Below are 21186 nucleotides of genomic sequence, written 5' to 3'. Positions count from 1 at the left end.
CACCAACAATCTGTGTGTGCCTTGGATTTCTCCTCCTAGGGACTGTGCACATTTGAGGACAGGCATCTGTTTACTTTACTGTGTTTCTCTCTTGCTTTTTGAAGCATGGCTTTCTGAGTGAATTCAATCGACGCTTTGTGGATATGACAGTTTTAATCTTCACCGCACACATCCAATCAATCTACAGAGAGATAATGATTCACATGAATGTAAAATGTGGCATTAAAAAAATCTAAACCAGTAGGTCTATCAAGTCACAGCACATTCATCCTAGCATTCTATCTACGTAGTGTTAGATATTCAACTTGTCAGTGAGGGGGTTTGGTGCAGAGTATGTGACAGTTTTGGCTACAGATCACACAGTGCTACTGTGCAATATTAATGTAACAACAGGTGCATTTTGATCAAACTATATAGCAGCACATTCAAGTATCTGAATACACAACAACCTTCAGTAACATACATGGGTGATAATCACAGTTTTCAAACAAACCTAAATCAATATGTTAGTCTGTACATGAAGACATGCTACATATTGGGTTTGCGTTGGAATTACTTGGATTATATGCAGTACAATTAAAGCTACACAATAAACCACCTTCATCTGCCATGACTACAGATTCAGCTGCATTTAAGGGAAGTCACAGTTTATCAGTCATGTACTCTTCTTTTGGTACGTAGCAGTTAGTTTTCTCCTGGAGTGTTAGTAACAGCAGGTTTTGAACAACCTTACAACATTTGATCTAAGGCCCTTCATATTTCACACTAATATGCCATCACAGATTAAAGCAATTTAAATAAAAAATAAATATAATGTATATGAAGCAAAAAACAAAAAACAACATTTCAACCAGTCTCAGTCAGCCACAGCACAAAGTACGCCAGCCTTTATACGACCAAACGTTTGCACACGCTGTTCTTTTTCAAAAGAATAGCCGACTGTGGCAAACTACAGGTCATTTTAACACTTGCTAGGGAAATGCCAATGTCTGGGCAAAGCTAACTTGCAGACTTTGTTAAAAGGGGGCTTAGTTGTGAAATTAGTTCAGCAGTACCTTCAGCATTCACAGAGTATATTCAATCCATAACATAGATCATTTTAAAATGCATGTACTGTAAGTCAAAGCTGGCTGTGTTAGGTTTTTGAGTGAGTCCATCGATGGTGTTGAATACACAGCAGTTAGACTTCTCCTGTCCCTGCCTTTTCTGTGTGTAAAACATGAAGGGTCTGCGAGGCATGGTTGGCCCAGTGGATCAGCTCCAGCAGCACTCGATAGGTCCACATTTTAATGGCAAAAGACCCCATCATACCGTCAACTTCCTGAAAGTTAAAACAGCAAGTGAAGGTCTTTGGTAAACAGACAAGCAATCTGATGAGAGGAAGCATAAGATAGGGTGTCCAGTGTGGCTGAAGTGAGTTCTATTAACATTGGAAAACCACAAATGTACTGTTATAAAGAAAAACAACGATGAAGAGATAAAAACAATTAAATCAATAGAGTAAACAGTTTTAAGAGTTAATTTAATGTCTCACTTTTATCCCCTTTCTTGTCCTAGCATTTCCACTCTATTCAAAACAAGGAAACCTTACAAAGAAAGCCAAAAGACTGTTTTGATATAAATTCATATATATAAATTATTATTTTCTGATCATTGGGCATATTAAGCAACTGTCCTTATGATACTAAAGACAGAGGGTGGTATGTATGCACGTATACACTCTATCCCTGTCCTTTGGGTCACCAGTGAATGCTCAATGCCAACGTCTATTATTACAGTTGATTTTAATTAAACCCATTCTTCAACTAAGGGAGCTTCTAAACCGCATACTTGTATACTATACTAGCTACTAGCTAAAGGTGTATTGCAGCTATAACTACATCTATACCTCGTTGCACTGGTGATCCGGGGTGATTTCTACAGTTGTGCCATCCGTCTCCACCAAAACCCTGGTGCTATGGAGCAAGTGTTCCAGCCGGGTCCGGACATTCTTCCTCAGAGTCTCGTACTCTCCCTCCAGCTCGCCCATCTCCTCGTTTTCCTTCAGGATGAGACAGTGAAGCAGTCCTAGACACTGGCGCAGAGCCGAGTGAAGGAGCTGCACCTGCTCCTCTATGCTGGGCTCCTGCGTGTCCGGGGAGAGGGACACGATGCGGCCCTCCTCTGGGGTGTGGTCTGACAAGAAGCTCTCCTTCTCCCTCTGAAATGGGAAGGCGGATTATGAAAACATGGAGGTGGAAAAACTTGAGATGAAGGAGAGGAGGAGTATATTGGGCTGATTGATATCGGGGAAATCAATGCCACCTGATTGTTGAATAAAAAATAAAATAACAGATAGAAGATGCCAATGGCCTTGCACTTCTATCCTTAATTTAGCCATAGATCAATTATGAATAAGAGACTAAGCAACAATGATATTGATTATATGGATTATTTTAGAGAAGTTCAAAGTGTCCTGTGACTAGAAACGCCTTATGGCTGAAAAATCTATTACACTCTTTCCATTAGGCTGAAACGCTGAAACCCTCTGGGGAAGTGGGAGGTGATCTTGGAGAATAATTGAGTTATGCACTGCAGTATCATCACTCCATCTACATAGAAAGCAGCGAACACTTGCGATGCAAAGTGGATAAGTCGCACAACGGCGTTCAAATCAGACACACCGTTTAACTCTTGCAACACGCGTTTTATGTATAGACAAGCTGGGTCACTGGGTGAAATATGTTTTGGGGAAAAAAAGAAAAAAAGTAAAAGAAAATACCATAATGAGATAACTAAAAAAACGATATAAATAAAAAACAGTTAAATAAAATAAATAAAAATACAATAAATTACAGTTTTATTTATTTCATTGTGGATTGTATTTATTTCATTGTGGTATATTTATTTTTTGGACTTACATACAAGCGCACCACTAGGCCTGCTCTGGAATGTAACGGGACAGGATATCCACCACACAGCCAGGGAAAGACAAACAGTTAGGTGGGGGGGAAAAAATAAGCTATACATACAGTAGGCCTATATAGCCTATATACACCGAGTCAACAAACTGGTGGTACTCACATAAAGGTCAAGAAGACGAGTGCATTCATCATGTAACAATCTGGCCAAATCCACAGCTCTTCCCGTCTGAGAGCGACCGGGGACAAGCATGTCCAGCACGTCTATCGTTATGCGCTGCTCTTCCATTAGTAGTGCTGGTCTGGAGCTCTAGTGGCTAGGTGCTGTGTGTGTGCGTGCGTGTGTTTGCGTGTATGACACTGTATGTGTGTGTGTGTGTGTGTGTGTGTGTGTGTGTGTGTGTGTGTGTGTGTGTGTGTGTGCGCGCACGGTACGCCGCGGTGAGTTGGATGGAACAAGACCGGCCAAAGGGATTTTTCCTCCGCGGCATAAATTTAGAGAATCCGGTAATTGACGCACTCGTCAATCGGGTCTTTTCAAAAGTCAAACTTTGCCCGCTCGCGGTGCCGTTACCGTCCCCTCGCGTTGTCAATGAAACATGGTCCTTTTCGTTGTTGACATGCAACGCAACGCACGGGGCAGTGGGGTTTAATTGGTTCCGCAAGCCTGGGAGTCGGACAGGGGCGGGTGTTAGGGGCAGCGTTGCCATATTTTGTGAGAGAAATAAGCAACCAGGTCTAGGAAAACAAGCCCAAAAGAAGCAACTATAGGCCACATGAGCACTTTAAAAGAACTAGAGATTCGGGGCGCTACGCTTAAATGACATTAGAAAACAAGCCTAAATAAGCAACTACTTTAGAAACAAACCCCAAAACACTGCAACCCACAACTAACAATATTTACAAGCAACTTTACAGAAAAAACAAGCCCAAAGTCGCTTATAATAAGCAGACCTGGCAACGCTGGCCTGGGACAGAGGCGGTTTTAGGGGACGCACAGGATATTTGACGTCACCGTGTGGCCCCACCCCCATTACCATTCAAATGATTTACTGGTGGGATCTTTTTATACCTTAGCAGTGGTGTAAAGTAACTAAGTACATTTACTCAACTACTGTACTTAGTAAAATATTTAGGTATTTTTACTTTACTGGAGTATTTCCAATTATCAGTAGGCCTACTTTACTACTTTTACTTCTACTCCACTACATAGAGGCAAATTTGTACTTTTACTCCACTACAATTATTTGAAAGAGATTTTGATTATTATTACAAAACATACATCACCCACTTCAGCCCTATATACAGTTTGGCGGTTTCAAAATAGCAGATCTACAAGCTCACAAGCGCTATTTTAAATAAATATAAAAAAATAAAAATAAAAAAAAGACTGGCCAAAAGCAAAGATCCAAAGATTAGGAATAAACACGGCTTAACTCACGAAAAAAAAAATCACGACTTAAAGAAACTGAAACACATGCTATGCCCTTTCTATAAGGCAGTGGTTCTCAAACTTATTATTTTTTTTTCATTTCAAGGACCCCCAAAATGATATGTATTTGGCTGCAGACCCCCATCTCAAAAATATTTTGTGCCAGGGATTTAAAAAAAATAGCAGATCTACAAGCTCATAGCGTGGCACTCGGTATCTGCTATTTTTGAATAGCCAAAATATAAAATATGGTTACAATTATTGTGACGCTATATTAAAAAAAGAAATCTGGGGACCCCCTGTTACCCCCCCATGGACCTCTGGGGGTCCCCGAATCCCATTTTTAGAACCAATGATCTAAGGACCCTGGCAGCCATAGATGCTGGCAGCTCTTCCCTGGTGTTGTCACCTGCAGGCCCCAAGCCAAACTGAACTCTCCTCACCTGTAGCATGCCTGCCTAAAACAGATGGGACAAACCATATCAGAATCAGTAATCATTAACTCAACTATGGCTAAATAAGGCCCATCTTTTGCAATTAATCTTAACCATAAAGGAACTTATTCAACTATATTTCACAGGCCCAATTCCTTCACAAATGATAAAATAAAACAACATAATACATATATGAATTGCTAAATTAACTTAATAAATTAAGATAATTAAGATTTGTGTGTCATAACTGCATACTGATAGAATTATGTGCAATCAAATGTAAGATGTCCAGATAAAAAAGCTTGTGTAATCAATTTGCGCAGACCACATCCTTGAATGTTGCACTTAGAGGACATTAAGTTATCTTGTGATAGTGTTTTATTGTATTGTCAATGTCTTGTGTTTAAAAAAAAGAAAAATCTATGGAGAGCTGTAATGTTATTGTTAAATCTTTATTCTCCAATACAAATATTTATAAAAAAAAGAAAAAAGGAAAAAAAAGAAAAAAGAACTTGCATCAAGACAGACATACTCCCTTTCAAACAGAGATAAACAAACTCTTTCATAGTAGGCTATAGGGATGCTCAAGGTCTCTTCTATAGATATGGAGAGAAAGTGTGAAACACCTGCCTGTTATTCACTGTTGCCTACCACTGCCGTGAAACATTATGTAAACAATGTTAATAATGACCTAATTATGGGACTTTTACCATCTTACTTGCTGAAGACAACGACAACTTCACAAGAGAACAAGTTTATATCTATTATGAACAAATGTTTTCTGAGACATAAGATGTAAGTTGCAAGCATACAAGCTCAGTAGTAGTGGCAGTGTACAGAGGTATATAGCATATGCGCTCTCTGTTGTAAATATTGCAAACAAAAATGACAGAAACACACGTCCACTCATATTTTCACAAATCTAGCAATAATTTGTTCAAATGATTGCTGTTAGGACAGTGAAAGTATATATAAATAAGCACCGTAGATGCTGAATTAAAACAGCTGCACTGTGTAAAAGAAAAAGTCAAAGAGGGAGCCCTATGGCACTCACACCAAGCAAATAACTATAGGCAATCAACTTCCTAATAAGGAAGGTCTAAATCTAAGAAAACATGATATGAAATACTGAACGTCTTTGTCACTGGGGCTGTTTCGCTCCAAAGAAATACAGCAGTGAATACATTTATCAGCCAAAGGTCTGATGTTTTAATTTGTATACTTTCACAGAGGTTTCCAGAATAGCATGTTTAGTTTTTGCGGCAATAATGTGCTAAGGGCGCGCTCCCACCGCACTTTTATTTAACCCCTGGGGCGGAATCTGCCAATGCTTTGTCAATGCAAATGCGTGGATTCATGGTCTTGCCAAGAATCCACGCATTTGCATTGACAAAGCGTTTTTTTTTTCTTCGGAAATCCACGAATGGCAACAAACCACTCCGTTCCAATTGAAAAGCATTGGCAGGGTCCGCCTTTTAAAAGTTTGGTGTGACCGCACCCTAAAACCAATAGTGGAAATGGGGCATGGATATATGTCCTAGGAGAATTTTCAATAATAAAATCAAGTGAAGTTTAATAACAATGATCTATTACCATCAACTGTGCAATGAGAGGCAATCGATGGAATGGAATTAGCCTGGAATCCAGGTGCTCGTCCAGAGTTGGTTAAGTGAAAAAAAAAACAAGCGCCTCCGTCTGGATTCCAGGCTAGATGGGAATACTATAAATGGGGCTATAAATGGCTTTAGGAATTTTCTTGCATTACACACACAACCATCTCTTTCCCACGAATGCATTACAATATGTAAAATCAACTATTACTCCATTCTCTCTGACACAAATTCTTTCACAATCACATATTTGCCATCACACAAACACACACACGCGCACACACACACACACACTCACCAAAGCGGTTGTTTGAAGCAAAATAGGCTGTTAAATCTTTCTATGTGTGGTAAAATAGTCAGTGTACAAAACGTATAGACTTGTAAATCATACTCCCTGATATAAAGTAGCAAAGTGTAGGTATCATGTAGAGCATACACTCCATGGAGACAAACTATAATTTATTCATGTATACTTGTAGTCATCTTCATATTTAATTTTAGCAAATTATAACATGTGTAACATAACACGTCTCCTCTCTTTCCCTTCCCCCAGCCAAATACCCCCCTTCAGATTACCTAACGCCCTTCCCCAACCTCACTCTCCTCGCTTCATTTGTCTTTCTAGATGAAGCCATCCCCGTGCACCTCTGTGCTTTCTAACAGCATGTGCCTCACGCCGTCCCTCTCCCAAATCATGCCTTCATCTTCCCTCACCCTCTCACCGTCGCCCTCCCACACCATCTCCCCGATATCCTGCTCCCTGCCGCCCACCACCCGCTCCCACACCACCTCTTCCCCGGCTGACAGCTCCTCCCCACCAGCCTCCCGGACCCAACCCACAGCCAGCAGGCCTGAGGGAGACAGGGCGGTGACAGAGCTGAGGGTCAGCAGGGTGGGGTGGGCGTCGGAGGCGTCGGGCAGCAGGGTGGTCAGTTGAATGAGCTGGGTTTGGCTGCTGCTGGAGAGGTGGGCAGCGGAGGTGGGCGCGGCGGTCAGCTGCAGAAAAGTGGATCTCTCCCGTGGCCGCCCCATCTGCATCGCGTGACGCAGAGCCAGCTGGAGGACCTGGGTCTGAGACGCGTCTATCTGATTCGGCGTGGTGAGGGGCACCGCGACCGGCAGAAGTTGGGTGACCCCTCGGTGCAGAAGGCCCTCCAGGGTTTCCTGGGTAACGGGGGTCTGGGTGGGTGAAGCTACCGCGGCTCTACGACCGGGGTAGGGTGGGTGATGAGTGTGCCTGCGTTGGCTGCCAGTGCTTCTGCGATGAGTACCTCTGGGTGGCTCTTGGCCTTGTGCGCCACCACACAGTCCTTTTTCTCAAACTTCTTGCCACAGATGGAGCAGGAAAACTGGTAGAAGGTGTCGGCATCGTGCTTCTTCATGTGCCAGTTGAGAGAGGCCTTCTGGCGGCAGGTGAAACCGCAGATCTCACACCTGCCACAGGGGGGAGACAACGAACAGGCTATGAGAGACACTGGCCGTAAATCTCATCTCTGAGATTCATCTCCTTTCTCTGCATTTCCCTATCCTTTATAAATATCAATGAAGGCACTTTTACAGATGCCAACATTAGTGGGCTGCTTGCACACTTTCCACTGCAGAAATTCCATGAGCTTAATGTCAAACGATAAAAATGGATGTACATTCAAGTAATTGAGCCACAGTTCGCTGAAGGACGCGTCGTGTTGAACACTGTGGTGTGACATGCCGAATGCTCAATTCACAGTTACGCTCAATACATGATACTTAGTTCACAGTTTGATACAATGTATTATCTAGTCGATGTAGACACAGTTGGCTGCTTATTATTTGGCCTTTTTCAAAGAAAAAGAAGAAGATTTTTTTGTTTATTTCCAGTAAGCAGAAGGGCCATCATGTGAGACAATGGAAGACACAGCCCTATTGATTCATACTGATCCAATCACTTGGAATGTCTACCCATTCTGTGAAGAGAGACATTGTATCAAAATGGCTGCCCTAAATAGAATTCTTTTTTTTTTTTGGTTGGCCATTCCAAATTCCTGATGGTGGATGTGGTATTCTAATGAAATGGGTCTGTAGACTGTACTCCAAAAAGAAAACAGTGATCAAAAGCTTATTTTGATATTAAGGCAGTAGCGCAAATCTTCTTCCTTGAGCTGGGAATTACGAAGAACCAGAAGGCCATGATGCAGGCAGCGCTCTGGCTCATAGCCTAGGGAGACTGTGGTTTTGTGAAGCACTTTGTAGTAGACGCTTCCTTATAACTATAATAAATCAGATAGAAGATGGGATATAGTGGCAGTAGAGCCTCAACAGCATTCTACTGTAGCCAATATGCAAGCCTTCACCCTTAAAAAGTCTGATAATTAAGGTACAAAGTGTGAAAGTGACAGGATCATGACATGATAAATATGATTATGAGTTAAATCTGTGAAATTGGTGCACTTGATTTAGAGACAAATGTGGCTGAAGACTAATCGTATGCTTACAGTAGAACCTGTCTGACTACCACAACGTGTCATGTGGACTCACACACAGCTTAATTTAACACATGAACCCTGGTGTCCCGTTTCTGCGCATGTCAGAATATGTGAACATTCCGTGAAAATAGGTGAACATTTGGCAAAGACAGCTGATCTACAAGCTCACAACACGTTGCAACGCAATGCGGTATGAGGTTGTAGATCTGCTGTTTTCACTATTGACGTTAGTGACCTACAACAAAGTATATATGTCTTTAAGAGTGTTTAAAAGCCTGTTAGGCTATATATTTTCATTTTTTTCAGGCTCCCTAGCAAACTGGACAGCATTGTTTACACATTTAGAAAACAGGAAGTTAAGCATTTAGAGAATATGTTGCTTTGGCACACCTCTATCCTGATTCCCACAAAAAACATGCTGATATTTTTGTAGTCACAAACTTGTATCCCTACTCACTGTATTGGTTTCTCTCCAGTGTGGATCATACGATGCACAGCCAGGTTATGGGAGCTCTTGAACGCACGTGCACAAAACTCACAGATGTAGTCTCTTTGATCTGAAAGGTAGAAGACAAACAGAAATTGAAACCATGTATGGTGTACATTAAATATACAGAATAGGAATGAAATTTGGGTTTGTAAAATAGACAACTTATTTATTTTACACCTGACTTGGGCTTCATTAACCCTGACCCAACTTTGAACTTTGAACCACCCAAAAAAGTGGAAAATGGTTCTCAACCAACTCATGTTGCAACAAGATAAAGCAGTGACACATGCATGTGTCATTGCAGGTGTCACTGCACATTAAAATCCTTTTAACCGGAGCTATTTGGTGTGCGGATCAAATTTCAATTTCACTAGGTTTTTTCTTTATCCAGCATCCATCCTGTTTTTTTTAGATGTGCGTGTCTTTTTTATAGTTTTTCATTAGATATGCATGTGTGTGCCATGGTATCACCTGTATGGTGCTTAGCATGACGCAACAGCTGCTTTTGCAGACGGAACAGGCGACCACATGAGGGGTGATTACACACATACTTCTTCTTCAATAAGTGCTGATACTTTATATGGTGCTGAAATAAAGACACAGGAGAGAAACGATGCGCCCAATTGATTAACGGGGAAAACAAAAGTTATAAGTCATGTGCTGGTGAAACCTTTATAACCGGTTTGGGCTCTGGTTATCATATCACTGCCATCTAAACACAAACATAGTATCATTCAACCCTTTCCGCATTGTACAGTTTCAAATTCCACACAGTGGAAAGATTATCTATAAAGAACAGAGGGTTGTCATGGTTACAGTGGATAAGACGGTAGACCTGTAAGTAGCGTGGGTGGGCTAAGACAGTACCACAGCCTTCGATCTCACAGCGAACATATTGTACTGGAGGCTTCTTCCTATGAGGATAGAAAATACAAGTTGTTATACAAGAGCTAAAATGGAGATGACAACATATCCTACAATGTAATGCCTGCTGGTGAGGCTGCATACACTGTATGTAACTTTTTAAACGTTGCCCTGGAGTGGTCTTGTCCAAAAGGAAATAAGATGGTAACATAATTACTTATTCTGCAGGTTTTTTACCTGTCAAAGTCAAAAAGTAGGTGAAAGTGTACTCTTAAACCCAAGTGATTTTCAAGCTACAGTAGCAACTTGTTGTGATATGGCACAATGACATTGTTAGCTTGGTAATCAGTTGCTTCTGTAGAACAACGTTTTCGTACTGTGCAGTATGAATTAGGCTTTATAATGATCGGGAAACAATCAGTTCATTTTATAATTTATTGATGGAAATACTTCAACCTCTGCTATTCTCAACGTCATTCCGGAAAGAGAATACCAACCACACAGACAAAATTAAGAGCCACTTAGCAGGTGTTTTTTTCACCTTACCCTACTTGAAGCCACAAAGACAATACGGTACCTTCTTTTTGGTAGACGAAGTGTTTTATCATCTTTTCGTCGTCGACCTCTCCTAAGACAACAGGGAGTTCAAAAGCTTAGCTTAGGAATTACGTGGTTCTCTCAAACCACAACCAATTAAAGAGCATTTCCATAATCAACGCCAATGAATCTATCAATGTCTATGTCTTATCAGTTCATCAACTGATCTGTCGCCCCGAATAATCAACATTTTTCGTACTTTCTCGGTGGGTCTGTGTTATCCCCAATTTCCTCTTCCATCTTCACTGCCGTCTTTGGTGGTTCCTCCACTTTAATCTAATTTTCCTTTTCCCGTGCTGCAGACCCCTTCTCTTTCTGTTGCAATGACTGAAGCCGCCTTGATATGTCCCTGAATGGACAAGAGAGATAAAAATGCAACCGAGATTTCAAAACTCACATCCAATTACACTCGCATGAGATTTTAACATTGCATCTGTCAGCTTACTTCTTTGCCTCAGGTTTATAGCTGAGGTCGTTCGGGTCATAAGACGGCACAACCTCATCATCTGCAGTGCTGATATGAATATCAATCTGTGTTTAATTTTGCAGCATACTAGTACGCACAAACATAAATAAATTGAAGTGATAAAGAAAAAAATACACTTCTGTTTACAATGGCATGAATCTGGATTTTACTCACTGTTCATTCTTTCCTTTCAAAGTACACTTTTCTGCACCATAAACAGATATCCTGGTTACACGCATTAGTTACTTCAGTTTGACCCTGCATTTTGGAGAGCTACTTGAGGGCCACTGCAGTGTACAAGGTTTTTTAAAGGGACACTATCAATCTTTTGATGTGCATTTCAGTTCAGTGCAGAAGATTTAGATTATCATAGTCTACTCTATAGGGACAACAATATCAATGATAAAACCCATATTGAAATTCCCCTGTCTGTTTCTGCAATTCCCATGATGCATTTCACATAACGTTGTATCTCCATATTAATGAATTGTATGTTTTTTGTAAATGAATGTTCTTCAAGAGTGTTGCACAAAAGTAGAGAAAATAGCAGATCTACAGTACAAGCTTGTAGATTGTCCATTTTCACTTTTTCACTATTTTAAATCGTTTTTAAAATTGTAATAAAAAAGGATGTGTTTCAGAGACACACATAAGACTGCTCAATGTTATAATACAATACAAATACAATGCAAAACATACTGAATAAAGAAGGCGTTGGAGCAACTCGGATGATTGGAGCCTTTTTCTTTAATATGGAACAGGGTGCAAGGAAAACAAACGAAAATATTTCGATCAGATTACATCTTTGTCAGGTCATACGTCAGAGATACAGGCTATGAGTGATTTATAGACAGGTGAGAGGCAGGGGCAGGCCAGTAAATTAGCCAATGTCTAAAAATGTGCCAACAACAATGGGAGGTACACATTTTACACCATGTGGAACATTCACCAGGTTACAGATCACTATTAATAGATGCATGACAGAAATAAATCACCTGTCTATATATCACTCGTAGCCTGTATCTCTTTATGACCCGACAAAGATTTAATCTGACATCGAAATGTTGCTGTTCTTGCACCCTGTTCCATATTAAAGAAAAAGGCTCCAATCATCCGAGTTGCTCCAGCGCCTGTGTGGTGTTTTGCTCTTACCACCAATCTCAACGTCTGTCTCTGGTTCAGTCTTGCACACTGGCATAGATGAGGAGTGGGAGGCTCGTGTTGAGCGTCCCTTATTGGTGGTGGACAACTTTCTTCTGTGAGTGCAGAGGGATGCTGAAGTAGACAGTTCAATTCATTACCAAATATAAATATTATTCTAATATTATTTCCCTGTTTTTATTAAACAGGGAGACAGATCACAAACAAAATCAAGACCGGTGGAAAACTTCAGAGGGGAAGATGTTGAGAAAGAAAACATCCGATGCGGTTTATTATTATAGCGGTCTCTGTGTGCACGCCCATGGTGTATTCAGCGCATGCACGTGCGTGTTTGTTGAATGCCTGCCCGGCCTGCATGCACATGTTTGTTCAGTGCTTGTACGCTCTTTGCCTAAAATGTTGAGAATCACTGGTCTAAACCTTTTCAGGCCACGACCCCCCAAAATAATCATGTTTGAACTGGGGACCCCCCACTCTGATAAGCACTTGGAATGTAGTTGAGGCATCACATTTAGTTTGACTAGGTTCCACAGATAAAATGTTGTGAAAATAGCAGATCTACATAAGCTCGGATATTTTAAAAATGTTTGCCTCTTTCTTATATTATTTGACAATTTGGCCAACGTTGTACCAGTTCTTACAGATTATTTTGATGCAGTAATGGTCTTTTTTTCTTTTCTTTTCTTTTCTTTAGGTATTAAAAAGGTCTTAAAAGTCCTAAAATTGTCACTTCACTGTCATCTAGGGACCCCCCCCCCCCAAATCATGTGGGGACCCCCTGGGGGCCCCGACTCACAGTTTGAGAACCACTGGTCTAAACCACCACGCCACTGATGGATATATTGGCCAGTCGTAACATAATGCTAGTCACCAAGCCAAAGTGGGGCAAATGCACAAAGTTTTAACAAGTCCCACTGCGTACCGCACGTCCAAAGTGTTGCTGTACCAGCAGCGACATTGAAAATGAGCAGTGTCGTCTATCTTTATGACTGTGTGTGCAATGGCCTACCGTATGCATGTTTTCAAGTTGAATTGCGAAAATGTAAGGGAGATTTACATTCCCATTTCAGGGTTGGGCAGCCTGCCAGCCTATTTAATGTCACACAGACACAGGTTTGTGTGTGTATGAGTGCACAATGCACATGTGTGACATGCCTCATGCCTTATGAAAGAAAGTTATGTTTTCGTACCTTTTTTGGACGTTTGCTTCTTTTTTCCAATACTATGTGGACAAAACAAATGACAGTATGTTATAGTAGCCTTATAAATGTACTACAGAATATACTTTTATGCTACAGCCACGCATGTGGGTTCGAAACCGTATGGTAAAGGACAACGGGCACTCACATTTGACAACATAAACATTTTTAACCACTTAAACCCCAACATCCTTATTGTGGGGAAGGCTTTAGCTGAAAATAGCCGATCGACAAGCTCACAACGGGATCTGATATTTGGGGTTTAAGTGGTTAATGGGTGCAAGTTTATTTCCTGTTGCAGTGTGTGTGAATATCAGTAGCTGCAGACAGTCAGGAAATATATAGTGTTTAGACCCAAGCTGTTCCCTAGCAACGAAATTCCTTTCATTGACAACTTAAGCCAAGGTCTCAGAAGAATCTAAAAAGACAGGCTTGTCATCACTCATCATGCACTCATTTCCTTGGTGCAGGTTAACTATAGCTTTATAAGAACTCGCACTCATAAATACTTCCTATTAACTGCCGAGAAGGCAGCTTCCAACTAAGCATAAGGCTCCTCCAACTGTAACAGCATTGGGGATGTATTGATGATACTGAGTTGGCATATAACAAGCCTGTAATAATACTGTAGCAAATGACTTATCAAAATAATAATAGCAGTGGTGGGTAAAGTACTCACATTTTTTAAAGTAAAAGTATCAATACTGCACAGTAGAAATACTCTGTTACAAGTAAAAGTCCTGTATGCAAAATGTCCTTGAGTAAAAGTTCAAGAGTATTGGTATCAAAATGGACTTAAAGTACCAAAAGTAGAAAGTACTCAACATGCAGAATGTCCCGTTTCACAAGTTTTCAACTGTATAAAAATCTTTTGAAAATAGCAGATCTACAAGCTCACAATGCTACGCAGTAACGCATGGCAACGCATTGTGAGCTTGCAGATCGGCTATTTTCGAATGGCCGAAAAATGTGTATAAAGGGCTGCAGTGGTTCATGTATGTTTTGTAATAACAATCAAAATCTACAAATTAACAAGTAACTAAAGTTTTCAAATAATTAATTTATAGTGGAGTAAAAAAAGTACAATATTTGCCTCTGAGATGTGGAGTAGAGGTATAACGTACTGAAAATTGGAAATACTCCAGTACAGTACCAAAAAATACCTCAAAATTGTACTTAAGTACAGTACTTGAGTAAATGTACTTAGTTACTTTACACCACTGACTGACATGGTATGCACACAAATGGACCTTTTGCCGTGTGCACTTACTCGATGGCATTCGGGTCTCTGGAATGGGGTCTTCCGCGACCACGACCAGGCACAGTTGAAGGTTTCTTGTTGTTGTTATTCTTGGTGGTGACGGTAATGCACTTTTTAGTTCGCTCTGAAGCGACAGCAGCCCGGGTTCGATCCCACAACAACACACATCCAGGACCAGCGGTAGCACCACCACCACTAGAGTTGGAGGAGTTGGCTCGGGCTTTCACCCGCCTCCCCATCACTGTAGAGGCGGGTGCTGATTCACTGGAGACCGGGGATGGTGGTGCGGCCTCCTCCCCGCGGCGATGACCACCACTGTGTTCAGTTGTCCCAGTTCCAGGACTGCAGTGTTGCCAGGTTCTGAGAGAGAAACAAGCAACCAGGTCTATGAAAACAAGCCCAAAAGAAGCGAGCCCTTCGCCCTTTAAACCAGTGGTTTCATGCCAAGGACCCCTAGGCTAAATTGATATACATTTGGCCACGGACCCCCATCTGAAAACGTTTTGTGCCAGGGACCCCCAGAAGCAAAGATTTGAGTTATAAATGTTCGCTTAAAAATATATATATATTCAAAGATATGCGCACATTTTCAGGATTTTTCAAAAATAGCAGATCTACAAGCTCATAGCGCGGCACTCGGTCCCTACAAATCTTGTATTTGTAGGGTCCCTGGCAAAATGTATTTTCAGATGGGGGTCCGCAAACAAATACATTTTAATTAGGGGGTCCTCGACATGGAAATGTTTGAGAACCACTGGTTCAAACAACATTAGGAAACAAGCCCAAATAAGCAGCTATATTTGAGAAACAAGCCCAAAAGAAAAGCAATTCCCACAACCTACAATATTTAAAAGCAACTTTACAAAAAAACAAGCCCAAAGTCGCTTAAAATAAGCGGACATGGCAACCCTGATGCTAACCTGATAACTCGTTTTCCCCCATTATTCCCTCTCACACATACACACATGATGGGATACCGTCCGTCTACGGACGGTAGACGGGCGGAAGTCCCATACACACCCATGTTAAGTTTAAAACCGGAAGAACGGTCGCGATAACATGGGTGTGTATGGGACTTCCGCCCGTCTATCCTATATATTGGAAATACTCCAGTAAAGTGAAAATATCTCAAAATGTTACTTAAGTACAGACTACAGTAGTTTGAGTACATGTCATGTACTTTGTTACTTTACACCACTGGATGTGTAAAACTGACTCATTCAAGACACAATTTGAATTAGCACTTAATTCACCATTTATAATTCATAAAAATAGTCAAATTGATCGTCACTTTTTGTTTGGTTTCTTGGTAGCCTGGCTATTAATAGGCATAATAGCTTTCTTATTGCAATGATCTGATTGACTGAGTGATTGATTGATTGTATACTTTATTAGCAGTTTGCAACAAAAAAAAGTACATATCTGCTAAGAGGATTTTATACCCAAGAAAGCCTATGGCTTATTTCCTTTGTACTCAATTCATCGAAACATTTTGGATTTCACAAGCTTATTTAACTTTTCCTTGGACTGTTTATCACGATGACTTTTTAATAGTAACATTATTTTATTTGTGATGCAGCACTCAAAAAACCAAACCAACTCAACTGACAGCAGACGGGAGGCAGGTGTTGTATACCTGTAGCCTACTTATCTCCAAAGCCCAGGGCAGCCTTCCAGTTTACATAAGTGGTTCCCAAACTGGAATGCGTCATGAGACAAGTCCAAGTGTGCCTTGGGATTATGTGACAGCCACACATTGTTGTGGCAATATACAACTACCTGTATACAAAAAGTCATGAATATTATTTTTTTAAATCATGTGGGGACCCCGACCCACAGGTTGAGAACAACTGAGTTAAAGGAGTAGTTCACCCCAAAAATTACTTATTTTCGATCAATTACACACCCCATGAAGCCTTGAATTAAAAACTTTCGTCGCATTCCTGAGCCAATAATTTGATAATCGGCAGAGTGTCCGGCTGGGCAGAGTCTCCGGTAGGAGACTCAAAGAGTGTCCTACTGAGTCTCCTATTGACCGATGATGACCCGGTCATCAAATTATTGGCTCAAGAATGGGACAGGAAAAACTAATTCCATGAATTCAAGGCTACATGGGGTGTGTAATTGATAGAAAATAAGTATTTACCGCCACTATAACAGCCCTGGACGCTACATTAAAGGTTTATAATATTGTATTTTGTAGGCCAGTGTTACCTATATCACCATGTGATTCTGAGGGTTTCTGTTGCAGAATTTTAGGTAATAAAATATTAGGTCTACAATGTAATATTTGTTTATCTTCATCAATTCCTGTTATAATGTAAGAATCATAACATAGACTACTAGTCTATGAAAAGGATAGAAAAGGGTCCCGTATACATATTATCAGAGTATTGCTAGTAAGGATCGATTCAAGGAGTGGCTGTTTTGGCTGTTGGGTAACATTTCATTGTTTCACAGACAGCCATAGATTATGTGATAAGCTGGGGCCAAAAATATCTTCAGTTGAATCATTCTACTACTAGAATGAACCTCACCCCATATTTTCATGTAGGATTAGTTCAGATCAGGACAAGGGAACCAGGGCTAAGGCAAAGTTACATAATATGAAGCTGTTACTATGGGGTGAGACCAAGACCAGAACTTGGTAGCCTATGAATGTAAGTAAAATACAAATAGATATAGATAAGTCGCTTTGGATAAAAGAGTCTGCTAAATGACTGTAATGTAATGTAATGTAATGTAATACAGGCACTATTTTGATCTGACAAAAAAACAACTGAGAATTGAGTATAATAAGAAAGAAGACTGTTAAACATCATACAACTGCACTTGATGATGAGAAAAATAGGCCTACAATAAATTACACCACTGTAGTATGTAGTTCAAACGAAAACGTAAAGAAATGTAAAGTCTATGCAAAATATTCATATGCATTAATTACTCAAGCAATGAGATAATTCTTCAAGTGTTTTGAGCCAAAATCAAAATAGCACTTTGACAGTAAATCTCTTAAAGTAGCAGAATCAAGTCTTAAGACCAGACTCAAGAGCAAAACTGGTCTCAAGTACTATACAGCCCATGGTGATCAGGTGATTATTTTCTTTTAAGTGGTTTTCTTACTGGCTGTTCCCTCACATCTGCGAAATTAGAAACTATAACGTGACAGAATTAAGTGTGTGCCAGCTATTGTGACTGGCTAGAATAATGCATTCAGTAATGGCATCTCTACTTTGAATAGGAACACAACATTCCAAAGTAATAGCGTGTTGTGTTCTCATGTGATGCTTCAACATGGTTTAGTAGATAGGATGTTCTCATGTACCGTATGAGTAATTAACTGGGCTGAGGCTGACGTGACGTCACAGACTGGCTGGTCTGACGGGTCAAAACTATGACGTCCCTATCTCGTTGTGGAAAGGGTTGGTTCACTGGCACTAAATTGTGATACTTGTTTTTGATTTTGGCAATCACTTAGAATCTCTACATTCCTTGCAATGCTTTAACTGCAAGGAATGTAAAAGCAGCGGACAGTACAGAGACAGTTTAAGAGAGCCATTTCTTCACTGTATTGTAGCTTACAATATATAAATTGTATGTTGTGTGTATATACTGTATGTATATATGTGTGTGTGTGTGTGTATATATATATTTCCTCCTATAAATCTGCAAAAACTCTGCGTGTGAGTGAATCTTTCCTTTGCGTATCTCGAGAACCGATCGACCGATCAACTTCAAACTCGGCACACATGCCACATAGGACCCGGGGGAGTGCAGTGCCTTGGCGTCATTTCGGTCAGATAGGCAGTTGTCCAGAACAGCAGATCCGCCCGATATGACCATATATGGGCCTATGGGCATATACTGATGACATCAGGGATTCCGGATTTCCATATATGGGCATATAAGGGACACGGACACAGACAGACAGGGGGATGGGGTACAACATGCACAACTTGTATTGTTATTGTTGGTCTAGTATATTATCTATAAATGATCTATACATACGCCAAATCTTTGTGTGCGTACTTCACGTATCTCAAGAACCATCCGACCTATCAACTTCAAACTTGGCGTGTATAGCCGAGGACACTAGGCCGTGCCGGCATGAAGTCGGTCGGATATGCGGTTGTCCAGAACCGCTGACCCGACCAATATGGACATATATGGATGAATATGGACATCATGGATCTCTATATGTGGGTATAAAAGGGACACAGGCAGATAGACAGATACAGAGATCTCCATATATAGGCATAAAAGGGGGACAGACAGAAAGATGGGTTCAACGGGTCTGACAAAGGGGAAAACGGGGTATTGTATAACCATATAAAACCTAAGCTAAAATGAAAATAACCTGAAAGAGTGTCTCTAATTATGGTGGTATATACTGGCTAATCTGAAGTAACTGCATGTGACACCACAGCGTGAGGTGTGGTTCAGAGAGTACGAGAAAACATTAAGCATTTTAAACTATTCATCAAGCTCATCTAACAGCCCCTCCACCCTACCAATGATTTTAATATAATCTCATAAGACGCTTCTTTCATTGAAATGTGTGTGTGCGTGTGCGTGTGCGTGTGTGTGTAGCCAAAGAACTGCTAACACTCACATCAAAAGAAATTGAGGAATCATTTCAGTATCGTATGTTGCTTAACCAAGGTGATGCTTTCCAGATTATAGGTTACTAAGGTGTGTCATAAAATATTCAGTATGTATCATCAACAAAGGTGCACTGCTAGTGGATATCTCCACCATGCTGGGTTGCCCAGTCATGGGCTGTGTGTGTGTAACCTCATCTCAACCCTTTCGTCATACCAACCTGCCTCAGTAGGAGATAAGCAAATACTAGGGCACAGTGTGGAAATGAAGACCAAACATTCAAAACATGTGTGATATGCTTGTTTGTTAATGCATGACGTGTGACTGCAAACAACAGCCATGAGATTGCTGGGAAACATTACTACTTGTGTCTCCTATGTGATCAGATATCCCTTCTGCTCATGCACACCCAAGACACAATACAATGGAGTGTAGAATTATGAACGCCATAATCATGGGTGAGTCGCCTCACCCAGCTTTGACCATGACATCAAAGCTGAGTTTAAAATAGACATACATACCCTTAACTGACCAGTTTCCCATGCCTTTTCATAGTCATACTGTATAGGTAGACACAACAAGACAACAAGATAAAACAAGTAGATAAAACAGGTCATGACAGAGGCTCGGGCTCTCCCCTGAATAACTGTGGGGGTAGCTGATTTATCCTGTGCGCATCAATTAATTCAATGCACTACAGGTGTACTGTGCAGTCACACCTAGCTCTGAGCCCAGTTTGACTGACTGCTTACGAGCATGGTCAAACATAAGCTTCAGACGCGTCAGTGTCCCATTCACTTCCATTCTATGGGAGCAAGCGGGTGTCCCATAGTGCCGTTTTGATGCGCCACTTTCAACGCACCTGAAGCATGGAGTTCAGCATTTGTGAACTTTAACCGGGTGTCAACAATAGGAGAGAAGTAGCGTGGTCGACCTTACTTGGGAGGCATTTTCTTCAATGACCGACAGTCTCGCGATACTTGGCACGCACGTTCAAAAAAGAACTCTTTAGATACCTCAATAAAATGATACAGTGTACACATCGAAAGCAACACAGCAGTAAACAATGTGTGACATGTCTTCTTTTATTTTCCTGGGCCGAGTATTTTACAAAGGTCGCAGAAATAGTGTTTGTTCATAAGCTGGTCCACCTGACTCTCATTGACTCCAATGTATTCCATCGAACTCTCGGCTGCAGTTTGCCTCCCAGTGTCCCAGTGCGAATCTGCTGGCTGGAATTGCTGGATAGCAAAAATGACATATGACTGTACCTTCTTTTTAATAACCTTGAGTCAACATGGGAAACGGATGTGTCTGACGACCCTGACGATTAATTTGAGCGCAGTCACACCTAGCTCTGAGCCCCATAGGGTCTGTGTGTAACTGTATACCCGGGTTTCCAGAAGGTGGAATACCCGTTTTAGTTTCCCCATGGATTTATTTGATTGCCTCTGCAGCAGAAACGCATACATATGAAGCTATGAAATGTGTTTCTGGTTTAAATTCTTCTAAGGCCTGGTGTGTGACGGCTAAAATCCAACATCACCCACCCTACAAACTTCATGTGCTGGTGTGGTGAGAACCCAGATGCAGTACAGCCAGGCAAGGTGGTGTTTAAAACCCATTATTGGGTGTTTTAATGCAGGACACAGGTGAACAAGAACATGACAAACTAAAACATGTGACAGGATAATGACTCAACAAGGAC

At 40.9% G+C, this 21186-nt stretch overlaps 3 protein-coding genes across 4 annotated transcripts; all 3 read right to left on the bottom strand.

Annotated features, from left to right (window-relative positions):
* Positions 1-155: 155 nt before the first annotated feature.
* Positions 156-3515, bottom strand: LOC308101168 (uncharacterized protein). The gene is made up of 3 exons (XM_080450536.1): positions 3064-3515; positions 1889-2200; positions 156-1321 (listed from the first exon to the last, which is right to left on the bottom strand). Exons 1-3 carry the CDS (start codon positions 3187-3189, stop codon positions 1181-1183), a joined length of 579 nt encoding a protein of 192 aa, XP_080306662.1. The 5' UTR covers positions 3190-3515; the 3' UTR covers positions 156-1180.
* A 1993-nt stretch (positions 3516-5508) lies between these two features.
* LOC308101169 (uncharacterized protein) lies at positions 5509-7573 on the bottom strand. The gene is made up of 2 exons (XM_080450537.1): positions 6675-7573; positions 5509-5807 (listed from the first exon to the last, which is right to left on the bottom strand). Exon 1 carries the CDS (start codon positions 7412-7414, stop codon positions 6998-7000), a length of 417 nt encoding a protein of 138 aa, XP_080306663.1. The 5' UTR covers positions 7415-7573; the 3' UTR covers positions 5509-5807; positions 6675-6997.
* Positions 7441-15201, bottom strand: LOC308101165 (E3 ubiquitin-protein ligase ZFP91-like). Of its 2 annotated transcripts, XM_080450531.1 has the most exons (9): positions 14886-15201; positions 13607-13638; positions 12408-12530; positions 10989-11138; positions 10770-10820; positions 10164-10242; positions 9800-9914; positions 9296-9395; positions 7441-7810 (listed from the first exon to the last, which is right to left on the bottom strand). In XM_080450531.1, exons 4-9 carry the CDS (start codon positions 11027-11029, stop codon positions 7570-7572), a joined length of 627 nt encoding a protein of 208 aa, XP_080306657.1. In that variant the 5' UTR covers positions 11030-11138; positions 12408-12530; positions 13607-13638; positions 14886-15201; the 3' UTR covers positions 7441-7569. The 2 variants fall into 2 exon arrangements, with proteins under 2 accessions (XP_080306657.1, XP_080306658.1); XM_080450532.1 differs by lacking the exons at positions 12408-12530; positions 13607-13638; positions 14886-15201 and adding an exon at positions 11235-11298.
* Positions 15202-21186: the final 5985 nt, after the last annotated feature.

The sequence above is a fragment of the Gymnoscopelus braueri genome (genome assembly GCF_963280865.1).
Source record: "Gymnoscopelus braueri genome assembly, chromosome: 15".
Classification (NCBI taxonomy): Eukaryota; Metazoa; Chordata; class Actinopteri; order Myctophiformes; family Myctophidae; genus Gymnoscopelus; species Gymnoscopelus braueri.
This window is presented reverse-complemented; position numbering and strand designations above follow the sequence as displayed.

Excerpts from the sequence above, each read along its gene's own strand:
- LOC308101168 (XM_080450536.1), bottom strand. The coding sequence starts at position 3,189 with ATGGAAGAGCAGCGCATAACGATAGACGTGCTGGACATGCTTGTCCCC. Across the intron at positions 2,201-3,063 it reads CTCGTCTTCTTGACCTTTAT|AGGGAGAAGGAGAGCTTCTT; the intron begins GTGAGTACCACC and ends TTCCCATTTCAG. Across the intron at positions 1,322-1,888 it reads CGGATCACCAGTGCAACGAG|GAAGTTGACGGTATGATGGG; the intron begins GTATAGATGTAG and ends TTTAACTTTCAG.
- LOC308101169 (XM_080450537.1), bottom strand. The coding sequence starts at position 7,414 with ATGCAGATGGGGCGGCCACGGGAGAGATCCACTTTTCTGCAGCTGACC.
- LOC308101165 (XM_080450531.1), bottom strand. The coding sequence starts at position 11,029 with ATGGAAGAGGAAATTGGGGATAACACAGACCCACCGAGAAA. Across the intron at positions 10,821-10,988 it reads AACACAGACCCACCGAGAAA|GAGAGGTCGACGACGAAAAG; the intron begins GTACGAAAAATG and ends CTGTTGTCTTAG. Across the intron at positions 9,396-9,799 it reads TCATGCTAAGCACCATACAG|ATCAAAGAGACTACATCTGT; the intron begins GTGATACCATGG and ends TCTACCTTTCAG.